This window comes from Cetorhinus maximus, chromosome 9, assembly GCF_964194155.1.
Source record: "Cetorhinus maximus chromosome 9, sCetMax3.hap1.1, whole genome shotgun sequence".
In the NCBI taxonomy this organism is placed as follows: Eukaryota; Metazoa; Chordata; class Chondrichthyes; order Lamniformes; family Cetorhinidae; genus Cetorhinus; species Cetorhinus maximus.
Window position 1 is genome coordinate 35,373,973 of NC_135887.1, and position 16,656 is coordinate 35,390,628.

The window sequence follows — 16,656 nt, forward strand, 5'->3', positions numbered from 1 at the left end:
TCAGTATCACATTGCTGTTTGTGGGAGTTTGTTGAACGCAAATTAGCTGCTCATTTCCCATATCACAACAGTGACATACAATTCATAAAGTACTTCATTGGCTGTAAAGCACTTTGAGATGTCTGGTGGTCATGAAAAGTGCTATATAAATGCAAGTCTTTTTTGCAAGAAACACTCTCCTATAACTCTAGAATACAGTTTTGCATTCAAACACAACAGACCATCACAGAACTCTGCCACTACTCCCAGGCTAACCACACCATCCCACTACCCACACCCCCACCCCCTCATTATACTAAACTTCTTCCATTTCTCACTATCTTTTGTTTCCTACTGCCAATCCATTTTTCAATCTAGAAATTCATTTTGCATTCACTCCATGAGTCTTAACTTATTTTAACATTTTCTTAATGGCAATAACTTCTGAAAATCCAAATCCATTATATTCCCCCATAGCTCAGTCCAATAGTGACCTCCTCAAAGAATTCCAGAAGATTAGTGAGCCATGACCTATTACTTTTAAATTCATGCTGATTGCTCCCTTTAGCCTTGTGCTCTTTAGCTGAGCAGTAAAAGCATCCATGTAGTGTCCTTAAACATTTACACACAATATGTTAGACCAGCTGGCCAGTAAGCACTTCTAAATGCCAACCAGGCTCAATTGTTAGCACTCAGGTCTCCAGAGTCAGAAGGCTGTCGTTGTCTCAAGCCTCACCCCAGGACGTGAGCACATAATCTAGTTTAATACTTCAGTGTAGTACTGAGGGAGGACTGCATTGCCAGAGGTGCTTTCTTTCAGATGAGTTGTTAAAACTGAGATCCTGCCTGCCTGCCCAAGTGGGGGCATAAAGTGTTCCATGAGGGAGTGCAGGGCAGTTTCCACAATATGGTGGCCAGTGTTTCTTCCTAAAAACAGCACAACCAAAAGACATTGTCTGATTTACTGTTTGAGGAAGTTTACTGTTTGAGGAAGTTTACTGTGTATAAATTGGCTGCTGCAATTTCTTAGTAGCAGGAGGGGAAACAGCGCCGATGGAGTTTGCAGAGACCAGATCGAATGAGGTCGTGAAGGAATTTATAGACAAGGATGAAGATTTCACAAACTGTCCTGGTCTATGGATGTCACGGTACCTCACTTAAGACACCAGTCTTCAAATTCGTGTCTAGTCAGTGAGTGTTAGCACCATATATGCTGATAGGGAGGTAATACTGACATTTAAACACATTCACTCTCCAGCAGGACTCACTGCATAAGATCCCTGGCTGATTTTCCCTTCCTAGTGCCAGGTGTGCAGAGGCCAGTATCAGACATTTTACTGTTAAGCAGCTAAGATTAACTCAGTGCACAGTATGAGACTGAACTGAGGTATTTTCATTGTCTATATGTTCTAATGCTCCGCAAGGTGCTAGAGAACTATGTGCATGTATTTCTCCAAATGTTAAATAATATATACCTCTGTGCAGAAGCTGCTGTAAAATCAATACAGGTTTGAAACAAACAGTAAGCTTTAATTATGCCTTTAATGCCTCCATTTTACTCAGATTTATATGATCTAGTAAATGCTCTGTGATTTTGCTCGCCCGTGTTCTCAGGTCTGGAGCACAAGGTTTAGCTGCTAATCTGGCCTCTCTCTTTAAGGTTGCTGACATAAATATGTAAATCCAGGACGTCGTAGCTGCTTGTAAACTGCTGAATCCATTCACAAGGCAATTATAATCAATGTTCCCTCAAATTCCTATTTGTTGTGCATGATCTGTTCATTTCAACCCTCAATTCCTTTAAATTGCTTTGCACGGCCATGCATGGCCATTATCAAGACAACTTCTGAGTGGCCTGTGCAGTACCCTTTGGGTTGCTGTCCAGTCATGCATTAGAAGGAACATTAGTTATAACTACTTGTAAATTTCAGTCCGTAGATCAACAATTTTCTTTGCTTTTCTTAAAGGGAATCTCAAATCTGTTAAAAAGTGTGATACTTTTAAATATGACAATTTCAAGACCTTGGGTTATTACAGGTCAGGTGGAAGATTTGTTTGTTGCTCGAATAAGAAGCTGCAGACATTCTGGTTCCAGTATTAACTGTGCCACAAGGATTTGCAAAAGCAGATGGAATGCACCAATTTTAAAAAGGCATGTGGGACAGGGACTGCTGGTGTACGTGCACAGCTGAGACAGGTCTCTCGTGTGTGCAGCTAAGACATGTCCACTTGCATATGCATAAACGTGATCTGAGCCTACTAATCAATGTGTTCCTTTCATGCACACACACGTGCACTTTTTATTAATGCAGCAATTATAAAATGAATGTTTACTGTCTGGCTTTCATTCCTGAGAATGCCAGGTGGCCACCCCAAAACAGATAGGCCAATTCAAAGGCAGGTAGCCATCCACTGACAAGTCACATGGGAAATCCCAAAGATTACCGAAGATTGGGTGGAAGAGCTGGGCCTGTTCATTCTTGTGTTCTCACTGTCAGAGGCAGATCTTTAAATAGACACTGCATTGTTTCATTTTCTGGATGGCTTTGAGAGTCTACATGAGCTCCACAAGCTGTTATCTGGATCAATTTGATGACGGGACATGCCGGACCCAAGCAGAACCAAGACACAGCAAGCTGAACTGAAGCAAAACAATACTGATACAATTAGATCTAATGAAAATTGTCCAGTTTCTTCGCACAAATCCATGCTCCTCTGCCATCTGTAGGAACTCATACCATTGGCCAAGCTTAGGTCAGTTGGACTTACTCCTTTTTAAGGTTACACATCTCCAGCTCATTCTCATCAGAAGGCAGATGAATAACAGATTAAAGAAAACACCAAGTCTCTGAAATATCCATCCATTTTCATGGCTTATATAATCAAGGCCAGAGCTGTGTTCCTCAAGGAAAATGGACAGATTTGTAGAGTCAGATTCACCCCCATCCCCCCCACCAACACCCACCTCCCCCCTCACCCCACACCCAGTAAAGGAACTGAAATAGTGAAAAATCCCATGTAGTAAAAATGTAGTAGGGAATTAGTCTTATTCAGCCATGGCAAATTTTGCTTATATTCAAAAATATTAGCAGAAGTGAGAAGTGTTGTTCCACAACCAGAGAGTTGATGGCAATCATTTGTGCTCGTGTTGCTAAATCAGGCATGAGATCTTCACCTTCTGTTTTGAGAACCATATTGGTTGGCCACTGAGAAACTGGAGAGCCCAACTTGAAAATCCATTTTGTCCACAAACAAATGTCTCCCATTTAAGTGCTCATTCCATTTTCTCTCTCCTTTCCCGATAGGTTGTTTTGGATGTGGTTTGCCGTACAAATTATCATTCCGTCCTTCTCCATCAGCAGTTCTGTGTTTGATCTGCACAGAGTAATTTTCTGCAAGGGCTGTCCTTATTTCTATCGGTAGGGTGGTTGCTTCTGCACTGGGTATGCTCGCTGAACCTTAAATGGCCTTGGAGTCCATATTGGGAGCTGTCCCAGCATGCGCAGGCCTGAACGAAGGCCCTGGGGCGCAAATGGAGTGTTAGGCCGTGAAACCACAGGCTGGCGCTCACGCGAACTGAGAGGAGGCAGATTCTTGCTCTGAGGAGGAGGTGAAGGCATGGAGAATGGACTCATGACCTGGGAGGTTGCCTCAACGGCGGGTGCAAAGCCATAGCGCTGGTGCAGCCCATGACCTGTGGGTCCATTTTGTGGGCCAGGTGGGACGTTGTGTGAAGCCACTCGATGTTCCAGCTTGTGCTGCACTGCCTGTTGCTGGTTCTTTTTTCTATCCTTTTTCATGAGGTCTTGGAGCTTCTCCACTTGTGTCTTTCTCGTGTGGCAAAGCTTTCTTGTTGTGTGGAACCTCTCCAAGAAACTCTCCAATGACACCTTACCAGCCAGGAATGTGTCAGTGATTTCCTATAAAAGAAAACAATTTTATTATATATTTTGATCCTGTAACAGAGACAAGGTGCAAAAATGCTGGAGGAAGAACAGATTTGGTGAGTTTTAACCCCATGGAAGTATCTAGGGGGCAGAGAGAGTGTGAGATCAACTCATGCTAATGCACACTAATTTTTTGGTACAATTGGATGTAACTGCATAGAATATGATAAATGTCTTAGCAAATCTATCCTGAAGATACGGAAATAAAAGCTCAGCAATGCCGATAAGATCAGTATGTGTACCAACTCCAGGTTAAAAATATGACAGCTGAGTTGAGTTGTAGTAAAATGTTGCTGTGGTTTCTGATGCTGTTGTTTATACCAGTGAAATTGCGTCCTACATTCTGTCACCTTCATGCGACCAGGATGTGGCATTTTTGCAAGTGTAAATACAGCTGTGGAAAATTAAAAGAAACAAGCTGGGAACTGCAGGTTGTCTCTTCATTCAGTTCTGAATGGTACTCACTGAACTTTGGAAATGAGTCACTTGTTAGCCTTTCAGAACTACAGGTATATTAGTGTGTGAAATAACACAACAATTTAAAAAAAGGTCCAGAAACTACTTTTGAAGAAACTCAACCATTAAGTCTTTGAAGAATTGTTTTGTGTCAATCCCCAGATTATTTTTCCCACCATGTTTTCTCTTCCCCTCCTGACTAATGTTGTGATGTTGTTCCATGGGTGTAGATAGCCTTCTGGAATCTGAGTGTCAACACCAAATGTTCAAAGATTATCAACTAGGGCAACGCTATAGCAATGGGATGACATCACAGCTATTTCCAAGTTATCCCTCACCTGATGCTCAAATCTGATCCAACATGGGTTATTGGACAGTAATATGAAGCTGGAACTTACCCTGCTTTATTTTCCTCTGCAGCTAAAAGCAATTGTAGACCCCCCACAGTCACCACAACTGAAATCAGCTAAATTAGCACAGACCATAGACTGACTCATAAACTTAAGAACAACATACCCAGTCGTATAGTTCACAGCCAATGGAGAACCAAACCCACAATCTGTCAGCAAATCCTACAGCAACTAAACATTTAAACCCACAGCAATGAGGCATCTGCAACAATCAGACAAGTAACCTTACAGCAGTCAGACACCAAGCCTGGCAGCAATCAAACACACAGCCTCATAGCATTCAAATGCGAATCCCTATAGCAAATGGATACCTAACCCTAAAGCTAAAAGCCACCAAATCCTACAAAAAATGGACCCCAAATCTTCTCACAACGAGACACTCAATCCAAAGTGAAAGGGCTGGAATTTGCCACGGTAGTGGAGGCGGGCATGGTGGCAATATCGCGCTACAAACTGGTGTGCTGGTATGGTGCCATGTTCCTGCCTCTGGCCCATTGTCAGGGAGGAAACTTCTGTGGTGGTGGGTATGATGTCCACCTGTAGTGTACAACCGATTAGGCCAACTAAAGTGCCAATTGAGGGCACTCTTCACATGCCGTCTGGACAGGCCCACCAAATATGGCTGCAGCCTATACTAGAACATTGGGGGTCTCTTGGCTGCAGGCTAGAAGGAGGCGGGTGGGCGTGGTTAGAGGTGCAACCTTGAATAGCAGCCCAGCATTGAGCTGCTGGCCTGTGAGGGCTACAAGTGTGGCCAAGGCCTTCATATGGAGGGGCTTCCCCTCCGCAATGATGGCCTGGCAGCTTTGGCCACAGTTTATTTAGTTGACTGCTCAATTCTTCATAGGGCACCTCCATGTTGAGGCATCCTTGAGGTCCCTGGCCTGCCTTAGCAGTGTCCACCCTTCCTAGTGGGGTTGCCGAGGCTCAGTTACTGGCCCACTGATTGGGCTAGCAGCATCGAAAACCCGCTCACTGTCCTTAATTGGAAGACAAGCTCAGAGGCAGTCAATTAGTAGGCCACCTCTCAAAGGATCACTGAGCCAGTCTTGCTGCAAGCAAGTGCAGGCTTGGGTCCCCCATTTGGACCTACAATTGGAGTCCTGGAGCCTACGGTTAATCCAGCCCAAAATGCGACAGCTAATGGAAGCTTAGAATGAGTATCAACATATATCCAAAATAGCTTACAAGTCTCTGCAATAAATGAAGGAAACTCCTCCAATTTGTTGCCTTAATCAGATATACACAAGTGATAAATGTTAGGTATACCTGTACCTTGAATGTTGACAAGGCACTATACTCAGTTTAATTACATTTAGAACTAGATTCAGGGCTGTCTGTGAGGTGTCAGGTTTAGTGGAACAGTGAGAATGTTTTGAAGCTGTTGTTCATTTTTTGCTGGTTTTCCTGCTTAACCTGGACGGTGGTGATCTGGGTTAGGTTTCCTGCCTGACTATTTACACAATGAATGGCAGAGTCAAAAAATAATTTTCTTTAATAGCAAAGAAAATATAACCAAAGGGAAATGTAACTCAAATTAGAAAAATTAGTTTTAAATCAATTTCAAAACCGCGACACAAATAACTAGCTTATAATTCAGCGTGGCGGGTGGGGGGAGGGGAATCACTTCCTGCATGAAATATTGTGCTAGTGACAAATTGAGAAATGGTGTCAGTACAGGGCCTTCCTGCATGTGAATGCTCTGCAGCCAGGCAACTGTTGTGATCTGGTGCAAAACATCACTTAGGTAAACCGTGGGCATTATGTGGACCACAGCTTCCTGGGGTTGCAAAATACAGTCTGATACCTGCTTCCAATGTATTGGAAGCGTTAGTTTATGTAATGAGACTGAATTATTTCTGTTTCTTCGTAAACACTAATTTTAGGAAACAGTCGCCAAAACATTACAGATTGTACCAGATCTGATGGAAAGTGCATATGATGGGCATTATTGCATTCTTCTATTCATCAGGACACAACTTTCATCTTTGGTATGGATCGTCATCAACCTTAATTTACAGTAGGTGCTCTCGATAAATGATGCTCTACGTGGGGATGTGAAAATAAACATCTAAATCTAGGTTTCCTCATGAATCAGGGAACTGCTATTCTACACAGAGGCCAGGATTTTCCATTTGTCGGGCAGGCTTGGCGGGAGCGGGCAGGGGTGGTCGCAGAGCTGACTGCTGCCCGCGATTGGCTCTGCACAGCGATTTCACATGGGTGGGCCAATTAAGGCCCACCCTGTGTGGATCACGAGTGGTAGAGCACTACCTGTTCGGGCGGAGGGAGGAGGGAGAGCCCGGTCTAGCGTGCACTTGGCGCATGTGCGCGAAAGAGCACTTCAATCTCCCCGAGGCACAGAGCTGAAAAAAAAATTAAAGAACAAAAAAATTCAATGAAACATGCCCCCTCATGTGTCACATGAGATGGGACATGTTTTTAAGTTCAAATGAAACTTTATTTAATTTGTAATAGCTTCAGGAAACCTCACCCCACTCGTGGATGAGGTTTCCTGAAAACTGTAAAGGCCGCTTGGCCTTTTCGCCTGCCCGCCAACCGTAAGGTTGGACGGGCAGCGTAAAATTCAGGTTAATTACCTGGTTAATGGCCTTAATAGGCCTTTCAATTATCGGCAGGCGTGCAGTCGACTCCAGCGCGCCCCCACCGACCGAAATATCGCGCAACTTCGCAATGATGTCGGGGTGTACGTCCGACGTCTTCACGCGCCATTTTACGTTCTGGCGTGTCGGGTGCGCACCCGCATGCCGAACGTAAAGTTCTGCCCATAGAATTAGTATAAAAGGTGGCTGTGGAATAGGCTCTTGTTTTTAGCTAGACTTATCAAGAGAGCATCTGTCAATCAGGAGAGAGCACTAATCAACACATAAGTTAATCTGGGTTGATCTGGGTTGTTCTAACATTGGTTGCACTATACTGACAAGTAAAAACAATAACAAGGATTGTCATCTTGACATGTAATAATACCACAGGCTTTAACTGTCCATTCATTACTTTCCCCTATGTTTAAAAAAACATTTTGTTACATGGCAATAAAAGTGTCAATCATCCAGACCCTTTAAAGTCACAAGCCCTTGAAACCACTTAGCCTTGTGTAAATTAACATAGTGAAATGGACCACAGAGATAAGAGAGCCAGAGCTGTCAATCAAGTCATGTTTTCTCAGCGGTGCAGCTCTTTCAACAAGGATAATGGATATTTCGGCTCTCCGGGGCCATGGAGGGTGGGGAGTGGCGGGGTGGGGCGGGCGGTGGGAGGAATGCCATAGCTTGGCATAGAGGGAATGAGGGGCCATGGGTTGGGTGTGGGGCCTTAACTTGGCATAGGGGGCATGAGGAGGACCTTTTGAACTCACTTTTTTAAAAGGTCCCCTCATGCAGACTGGGGTTCATGGCTCCCCTGAGGGGTTGTGAACCACGACTCTTTAAAAACCTGGCCTGACTCCATGAAAATTACAGAGGAGTAGGACGTGCCTCTATCTACAATGGAGCCGGCTAGGTTGGGAATGCCAGATGTGGGCCTTTGACAGGAATCAGCCCACACCCTTTAGATGCACTCCCGAAAATTAGTCATCCTGACTCGGTGAAAATTCAGCTCATTAACTCCATTTTGCTCTGCGCAAATGCTGCCAAGCTTGCTGAACAGTTCCAGCATTTTCTGTTTTTAAAATAAAGTAGACACTAGGCAGGAACATGAAATAGAAAACACCTAATGATAATATCAATCAGGAGGTGAGCAGGATATTTGCTGTGGCTTCAGAAGTTAGTTTTTTTATGTTTTGATCGCCCAGACTTAATCCTTAGACTATTGGAAGCCATAAATTCCCAAAAATTGAGAGCACAGAAAAGATCAATCCAGCAAATCCCATCCCCTTTCCCAATACCTTTTAAAAAAATGTTCTTGTTTAAAAATATATCCGCTTCTCTTTTTAAAAAGCATTATGAATTCTGTTCCCCCCGTTGGTTCGCCGACTCCCGCTCCAGCCTGTGAGGGACGTCTGATAACATTATAATTGGCTAATTATCGGCTGCCAGGGGGGCTGTCGGCCAACAGGATTAGTGCAAGGTGGGCTTCTTGCCCAATGGATCCTTGTGGGTGGGACATCTAGGTACCAAGCTGCCAGTCCGTCACACGGAAGGAGGTCAAGGCCACTTATTCAAAGGGTCCCCTGGCAGGGTCAGATGCACCAGGGATATTGATTTTCCTCTATGTTTTGCTGCCGCATATAATTATTTGCAAGCATTTCCGGAGGTGAGTGAATTTTTTTTTTTGTCTGCTTTCACTGAAGGGGAGATTTCAGGATCATTGGCAGGGAAGACAAAGCCATGGAATGGAATTGAAGCATAACCCTGATGAATATTGGGAGATATGGAGCATCAGGTTGTTAACTCTCTGAGAAGGGAGCCAGGTGATCGGGAAGGCAAAAGGACCCCAGGGCTCAATGATGACTCCCTGCAAGCCCTACTTCAGCCTGTGAATGACTGGCGGGTGGTCCTAATGCCAGCTGATGGAAAGGGGAGACTCCTAGCTGACCAAAGCAGCCTGGATGGAGGTCGCAGTCGAGGTCAGTAGCCTCGGGGTCATCCAAAGAACCCAGATTCAATGCTGAAAATGTCTCAATGATCTTGTAAGATCTGCCAGGGTGAGTGTGGCTCCATTGTGGAGATATACATACATGGAAGCTTTTGGGAAGGCTCCTTTAGGGTATTGTCTTCTGCACTGCCCAAAAGTGTGAGGCATCATGATGCACAAATGCCACTGAACATGGCCCCGAGTCCAAGGAAGGGGTTGGGGTGTTGCGGTTTAGGTGTGGCATGGGGGGAGAAGAATAAAAGGCACACTGGTTATTGGGCGCTAATCATTACGCAGATTGTGCAACCTGTGGAGTTCTTGTAAGCCATATGTGTGAAGGAATAATTGTACAGGCGATTCAAAATCATTGCAATGTTTTTTATTATTCTATCGTGGGATGTGGGTGTCATTGGCTGGGCCAGCGTTTATTGCCCATCCCTAACTACCCTTGAGAAGGTGCTGGTGAGCTCCCTCTTGAACTGCTGCAGTCTATGTGGTGTATGTACACCTATAGTGCTGTTAAGGAGGGATTTCTAGGATTTTGACCCAGCGACAGTGAAGGAATGTCGATATATTTCCAAGTCAAGATGGTATGTGGCTTGGAGAAGAACTTGCATGTGGTGGTGTTTTCATCTATCTGCTGCCCTTATCCTTTTAGGTGGTAGAGGCCACAGGTTTGGAAGGTGCTGTCTAAGGAGCCTTGGTCAGTTGATGCAGTGCATCTTGTAGATGGTACACACTGCTGCCACTGTTCGTCGGTGGTGGAGGGAGTGAATGTTTGTGGATGGGGTGCCAATCAAGCAGACTAATTTGTTCTTGATGGTGTCGACCTCCTTGGGTGTTGTTGCAGTGACACTCATCCAGGCAAGTGGAGAGGTTTCCATCACACTCCTGACTTGTGCATTGTAGATAGTGGACAGGCTTTGGGAGTTCGAAGGTGAGTTACTCACCTCAGGATTCTCAGCCTCTGGCCTGCTGTTGTAGCCACAGTATTTAAATGGCTGGCTGAGTTCAGCTCCTGGTTAATGGTAACCCCCAGGATGTTGATATTGGTGCATTCAGTGATGGTAATGCCAATGAATGTTGAGGGGTGATGGTTAGATTCTGTCTTGTTGGAAATGGTCTTGCCTGGCACTTGTGTGGCATGAATGTTATTTGCTACTTATCAGCCCAAGCCTGAATGTTGTCCAGGTCTCACTGCATTTGGGCACAGAATGCTTCATTATCTGAGGAGTCACGAATCTTGCTGAACATTGTGCACTCATCAGTGAACATCCCCACTTCTGACCTTATGATGGAGAGAAGGTGAAGCAGCTGAAGATGGTTGGGACTAGGACCTAGCGACCCACCGAGTTCCCTGAGGAACTCCTGCAGTGATGACCTGGAGTTGAGATAATTGACCTCCAACAACCACAACTATCTTCCTTTATGCTAGATATGACTCAAACCAGTGGAGAGCTTTCCCCTGATTCCCATTGTCTCCAGTTTTGCCTTGATGCCACACTCGGTCAAATGCTACCGCTCTCATCTCACCTCTTGAGTTCAGCTCTTTTGTCCACGTTTGAACCAAGGCTGTAATGAGGCCAGGAGCTGAGTGACCCTGGCAGAATCCAAACTGAGCATCAGTGAGCAGGTTGTTGCTGAGTAAGTGCCGCTTGATAGTACTGTTGATGGCCTATTCCAACTTTGCTGTTGATCGAGAGTAGACTGATAGGGTGGTAAATGGCTTGGTTGGATTTGTCCTCACACTAATTGCTGGAGAGGAGGGCGCACAATGCCAGAGAAAGAAGCAAGACAGAAGACAGTGTGCCAAACTTGGCAATCTTCACACCCATAGAGGGGGATGCGTCGGTGCTTGTTGTGAATGAGTGGATCCGGTCCATCAGTGAGGCAGGAAGAAGGCCCAGGAGTGGTGAATTTGCAAGGAATATTATGTACAATTGAGAGAGATAATGTGTTAAGAGGGCTAATGGGAGGGTGCCTGGTATGATGTTATGAATGAGACATTGATGGTCTCTGATTTTGAATGTTCTCATGCATTGGGAAGAAAGAGTGAATGCATGTTGGAAGTTGTGAAATGCAAACATTGATTAACATCTCACAATGCTTGCAGTGTAGCCAATGTGGATGCTTGTCTCTGCTTACTCACCTCAGAGATTGAAGATGGCGTAAACCTTGCTATTTTTTGTCTCCTGCACAGGCGCACCATCGACTGCTGCTGCTACCAGTCCTGAGGGCCCCACACTAGCCCTTGAGGAGGAAGAGGAAGCCTCAGAGGGTGCAGTGTCTCATCATTGCTCTTCACCCAGCACAAGCATAGATACTAGCACCTCGGTGAGTATGCACAACTTGGAACTAAGGGAACCACAAACTGGTAAGGGCACATCACAGTCGCGCATCAGGCTGTCAGAGACTGAGTTGGAGTGGGCCCGTGATAGTCGGAGGAATGCTGGAGGAGAGCCAGATGCTGAGTGCCAGTTGAATGACGAGACTCTGGAATTGTCTGTAAGGTGGCAGATGCTGGATGTCCAGTGTGAGGTGCGTGGAGATGTGGCGGAGAAACCAGAGGAGTGGCGCTTTCTGTCATAGATAGTGGAGGAGTCCATCTAGGCCATGAACACTACAATCACCCACTCGACAGATTGTACGGCTCCCTCCATTGAAAGACTGGTGACTGTCTTGAAGGGGCAAACCCAGCAGTTTATTGACGCAATCGTGGCTAAGCATTCTGACCTGCACTCTATCACCTTGTCTCTATTCCCACGGGCCCATCGCCAGGGCGATAAGGCGGTGAGAAGACTGGAGTCACATCCAGCTCCTGGTCCCTCGCTAGAAAGCAGGGGGCGGCAAATGGACCTCATGGCAGACGGTGAGCAGCAGCTAACACCATCTGTGGGCACTGCTTAGGGTGCTCCTGATGGCGACAGCCTCCCTTCCACCCCTCTGCTATTGGCGCAGATACCTTCAAGAGCCTTGATCCCACCACCATGCAGGTAACACCCACCATGCCGGGGCCTTCATGGCCTCAGGCAACCAGAGGACAGCTGTCAAAGTCATCGCAGACAAGGGGCCATAAGAAACAGCAGCCTGTCTCCAATGCAGCTGCAAGCAATGGGATAGAGCCACACCACAGCATCCAGAAAAGAATTTAAAAATGCCACAATAGCCATGATTCAGTGCACATGGGTGAATTTATAAATTGTATTATTTGCAAGTATCACCAAGGTTCTACATATATAAATGATATCTTGTTTAAACATCCTGAGGATCAATGGTTTACTTACTGTGTGTAAGAATGCATTGAGATGGATTTCATGGGTGGTATTATTTAAATATATAATAATTTGCAACCAAGGGAGTAACACGGTTTGGATGTTTGTGATTGTAAGGGATGACCAGCTGGTTTTGTAATGATGAAGGAGGGACAAGAAGGAAACAGTGTCCAAGATGCTAAGATATTTTCATGGACTGAACTTTTGGGATCTCCGCAGGATTAAAGCCTCCCTTGTTTCATGTCCATTTAGACACTCCCTGGCAGGGCCTTGTACATCTAGCTGTGCCAGTTCCCTCTCTTCTTCCTGGATCTCTTTATCATAAGAATGGATAGTCTCCCTTAGTTCTTCTTCCAATGGGAAACTCATCTCTGCAGGGCAAGGTTGTGGAGAGCACAGCAAACAACCACCATGAGGGACACTCTCAAAGACGCACACTGCAGAGGTCCACCAGGTCGGTCAAGGCATTTGCACCTCATTTTGAGCAGACAAATGGTCTGCTCGATGATGGCCCTCGTCGTTGCTTGGCTCTCATTGTATTGGCGCTCTGGTTCAGTCCTGGGATCTTGAACAGGTGTCAAAGTGTAGCCTTTGTCACCCAGCAGCCATCCTTCCAATGTGAAACAAAAACAAAAAATGCTGGAAAAACTCAGCAGGTCTGACAGCATCTGTGGAGAGAAAGACAGAGTTAACGTTTCGAGTCCGTATGACTCTTCTTCAGAGCCTTTATCATTTTGCCTTTTTCGTCCTTCCAATGTATCAGGATCACTAAACATGCCTCGCCCCTGGGAGTTCCTCAGGATATATGAATCATGGCTGCTCCCCAGGTACCTTGCATTCACCTGCATTATGTGCTGTTGGTGGTTGCAAACGTTAATTGAGTGGAACCCCGTCCTGTTAAGAAAGGCCCTTAGTTGCTCTGCTGGTGCCTTAATTGATGGCAACATGGGTGCAATCAATGATGCCTTGCATCCTTGGAAATCCAACCCTGGCTGCAAAGCCTCTGTCTCCTTCCATCTGACTGTTGTGGTCATTGGTGAAGACAATAAAGGCTCTGCACTTCGAAACATGGCATCTGTAAATGCCTTAATACGATGGTGTTTTCAGGCTGGGTTATACCATTCAGTTCTCCACATGTAGCCTGAAATGATCCTGAAGCAAAAAGGTTTAGAGCAACTGTGACTTCCAATGCCACAGGCATTAACTGGCCTCTCACACAGTTGGATGCAATCTCTGGGGCCATCGTGTTACACAGTGATGTCACTGTGCTTCTCAAAAGATGAAGTCTCCTCAGTCATCTGCAAGTAAGTCATGCGAACCCTGTACACATGATTGCCAAATAGGGCCTCCGCCTGAGCCTCTGTGGCTGCTGCAGCCGGCTCTCAGCAGCCCCTTGCTCCTCAGCTGGTTGGGCTCCTTTAGGCACTTCCTGTGGCTTCTGACCTGATTTGGCCTCCTCCCTCTCCTTCTCCTCCTCTGCCTCCTCACTGAAGGATGTATCTCCAACAGAATAAACTATGCTCATAGTGGACACAGCAACAATGCTGTTATATTACAGCATCCACCTGTTTGAAGACAGTATAATGATTGATAAGCCTAATACTGTCCAGGAATTCATGCAGTTCAAGGATTTGCAAGTCAAAAGCCTGCCAGCAGCCTCTCCTGCTAAAGTAAAGCATAGACCCACCTCCAACCTTTGGGACTTTGGGATGAATATTAAGGGGTGGGGGGGTTTGGGGGTGGGGGTTGCAGGGGCGGCCAGCTTGGCCCCTAGAAGCGAGTTTGGCAAGGAGCCAGCCTGCTCCATGCCAGCCCACCCGCAGCCATGAAGCGCTGGGGGCAGGCTAAACAGTAGAGTCGGACTTCCACCCCCTCACTGCAGAGGAAGTCCCACCCTCAGCAGGCTGCCAGCCAATCATATTGGCCAGCAGCTCCATCAGTTCCGCAGCACCAAGAGCACATTAGTAGGCACTGCCGGGACTGCAACGAGGAAGCAGAATAAGGCCCAATGAATCCCCAGAAATAGGTAAGTCCGGGATCTTGGGCAGGTTAGGGAGGGGGCAGGGGGATGGGAGTGGTGGGTTTAAGGCAGCAGGCAGGTAGGAAGGGGGGTTTTCTATCCTAGGGGAAGTCGCTGCCCAATGTGCAAAAGGCACCCCCTAAAGGTAGTACCTCACCTTGCTTCCACCCTTTGAAGAATCTTTTAAAAATCGGGCTGGCCAATCCTGCACAATTGCCCAAGCCAACTGTTTTATAGCATGGGCAGCGTATTATTGGAGTCAATTGGCTTGTTAACAAGCCTAATAGACCCTTGATTACCTATTTTAATACGGGTGGGTGGGCTGCAAATTTCACTCCCTGCTCACCTCCTGATTTACAGGTGTGAGCTCAGGGCTGGGCGGCAGGTGGTTGGGTGGGCACCTGCCATATTTTACATGCCCCCCCACTATAAACATGCCTGGTGGGGGCACGTAAAATGCTGCCCTTTATATCCACCCTTACAACCAACATTGAGAAAAAAGACAAAGTTCCCACCTGGTATGTTTATGAGCTGGGAACATATTACAGCATCAGGGATGTTTTGTTGCAGTCAATTAAACTGCTAATAAACTTAAATGATAGTTAGTTGCTTTTTTCAAAATGGTGGACAGTTTCCCGATTTTGGAGCCTACCTGCCCACCATTGTGCTGCGAATTGCGTGATGATGTTAGGCTCACGGCCTGACATCATTACGCTGGATATTACATCACCGCGGGACTCAAACAGTCCGTTTTCGATATGTCAAATTCAGCCCATTGTTCTATCGGTAGCCTAACCAGGGAAGATCCAGTTCACTTTGGCTGACTTTCTGGTAAAATTTTCAACTGAGGTCGCATGGCCTAAAATATACATAAATATTATAGTAATAAAAAGATTGAAATGTCTGGAGTAGCTACATTAATAATAAATAGACAGCAAGAACACAGAAAACTGAATGCAATTTACCTAAGTATTAAAAAAAACCTATGAAAACTCGCATTCATATTCTCTATGTTTTCCTTTCAGATTGTTTAACTCTATGCTCATTCATTTCAGTTTAATACTACCCACTTTATCCACTCTAATCCTTTTTCTTTGGAAGAGAAAGTTTAAAATTCTTCTTTTTTCAGTGTTTTCCTCTAGATCCCGATTCACTCTACTCGATTTGGAAGTGCATGTAAAATTTAAGGAAATCACCTCTGACTGATGGAAAATCAACAGTAAAGGAAGGTTTTTCAGCCAATCAAGCTTTCAAAATTTGGTTGACACTCTAGAGCAATGGGTTAATGGATATGTTAGTGAGACCATGATGATGTTACTGATGTAACGGTGACATCAATAATGGGATAACTGAGAGGCTCCAAGAGAGCTAGGAGCAGAACTGTCTGTGTCCTGAATACCAGGCGCTTACCCTGAGGCCTTTGTAAATAAAAGCAAAAAACTGCGGATGCTGGAAATCCAAAACAAAAACAAAAATAAAAATACCTGGAAAAACTCAGCAGGTCTGACAGCATCTGCAGAGAGGAACACAGTTAACGTTTCGAGTCCGTATGACTCTTCAACAGAACTAAGGAAAAATAGAAAAGAGGTGAAATATAAGCTGGTTTAAGGGGGGGGTGGGACAAGTAGAGCTGGATAGAGGGCCAGTGATAGGTGGAGATTGCCAAAAGATGTCATAGACAATAGGACAAAGGGGTGTTGACGGTAGTGATATTAGCTAAGAAATGTACTAATAGGTGACATTAAGGGAAGAAAGCAGGACGAGCAAAGTACAGATAGCCCTAGTAGGGGTGGGGTGGGGGGAAGGGATCAAAATAGGCTAAAAGGTAGAGATAAAACAATGGATGGAAATACATTTAAAAATAATGGAAATAGGTGGGAAAAGAAAAATCTATATAAATTATTGGAAAAAAGGGGGACTGGAAAGTGGGTGGGGATGGAGGAAAGAGTTCATGATCTAAAATTGTTGAACTCAATATT

General features: G+C 45.4%; 1 protein-coding gene across 1 annotated transcript in view; it reads right to left on the minus strand.

The window, feature by feature from the left end:
* Nucleotides 1-2,968: 2,968 nt before the first annotated feature.
* The window catches only part of vps37d (VPS37D subunit of ESCRT-I), a 50,738-nt gene continuing 37,050 nt past the window's right edge, over nucleotides 2,969-16,656 (minus strand). Inside the window, exon 4 of the mRNA XM_078547838.1 lies at nucleotides 2,969-3,899. Coding sequence (XP_078403964.1) covers nucleotides 3,393-3,899 — 507 coding nt within the window. The 3' untranslated portion in view covers nucleotides 2,969-3,392. The remainder of the gene's footprint in view (nucleotides 3,900-16,656) is intronic.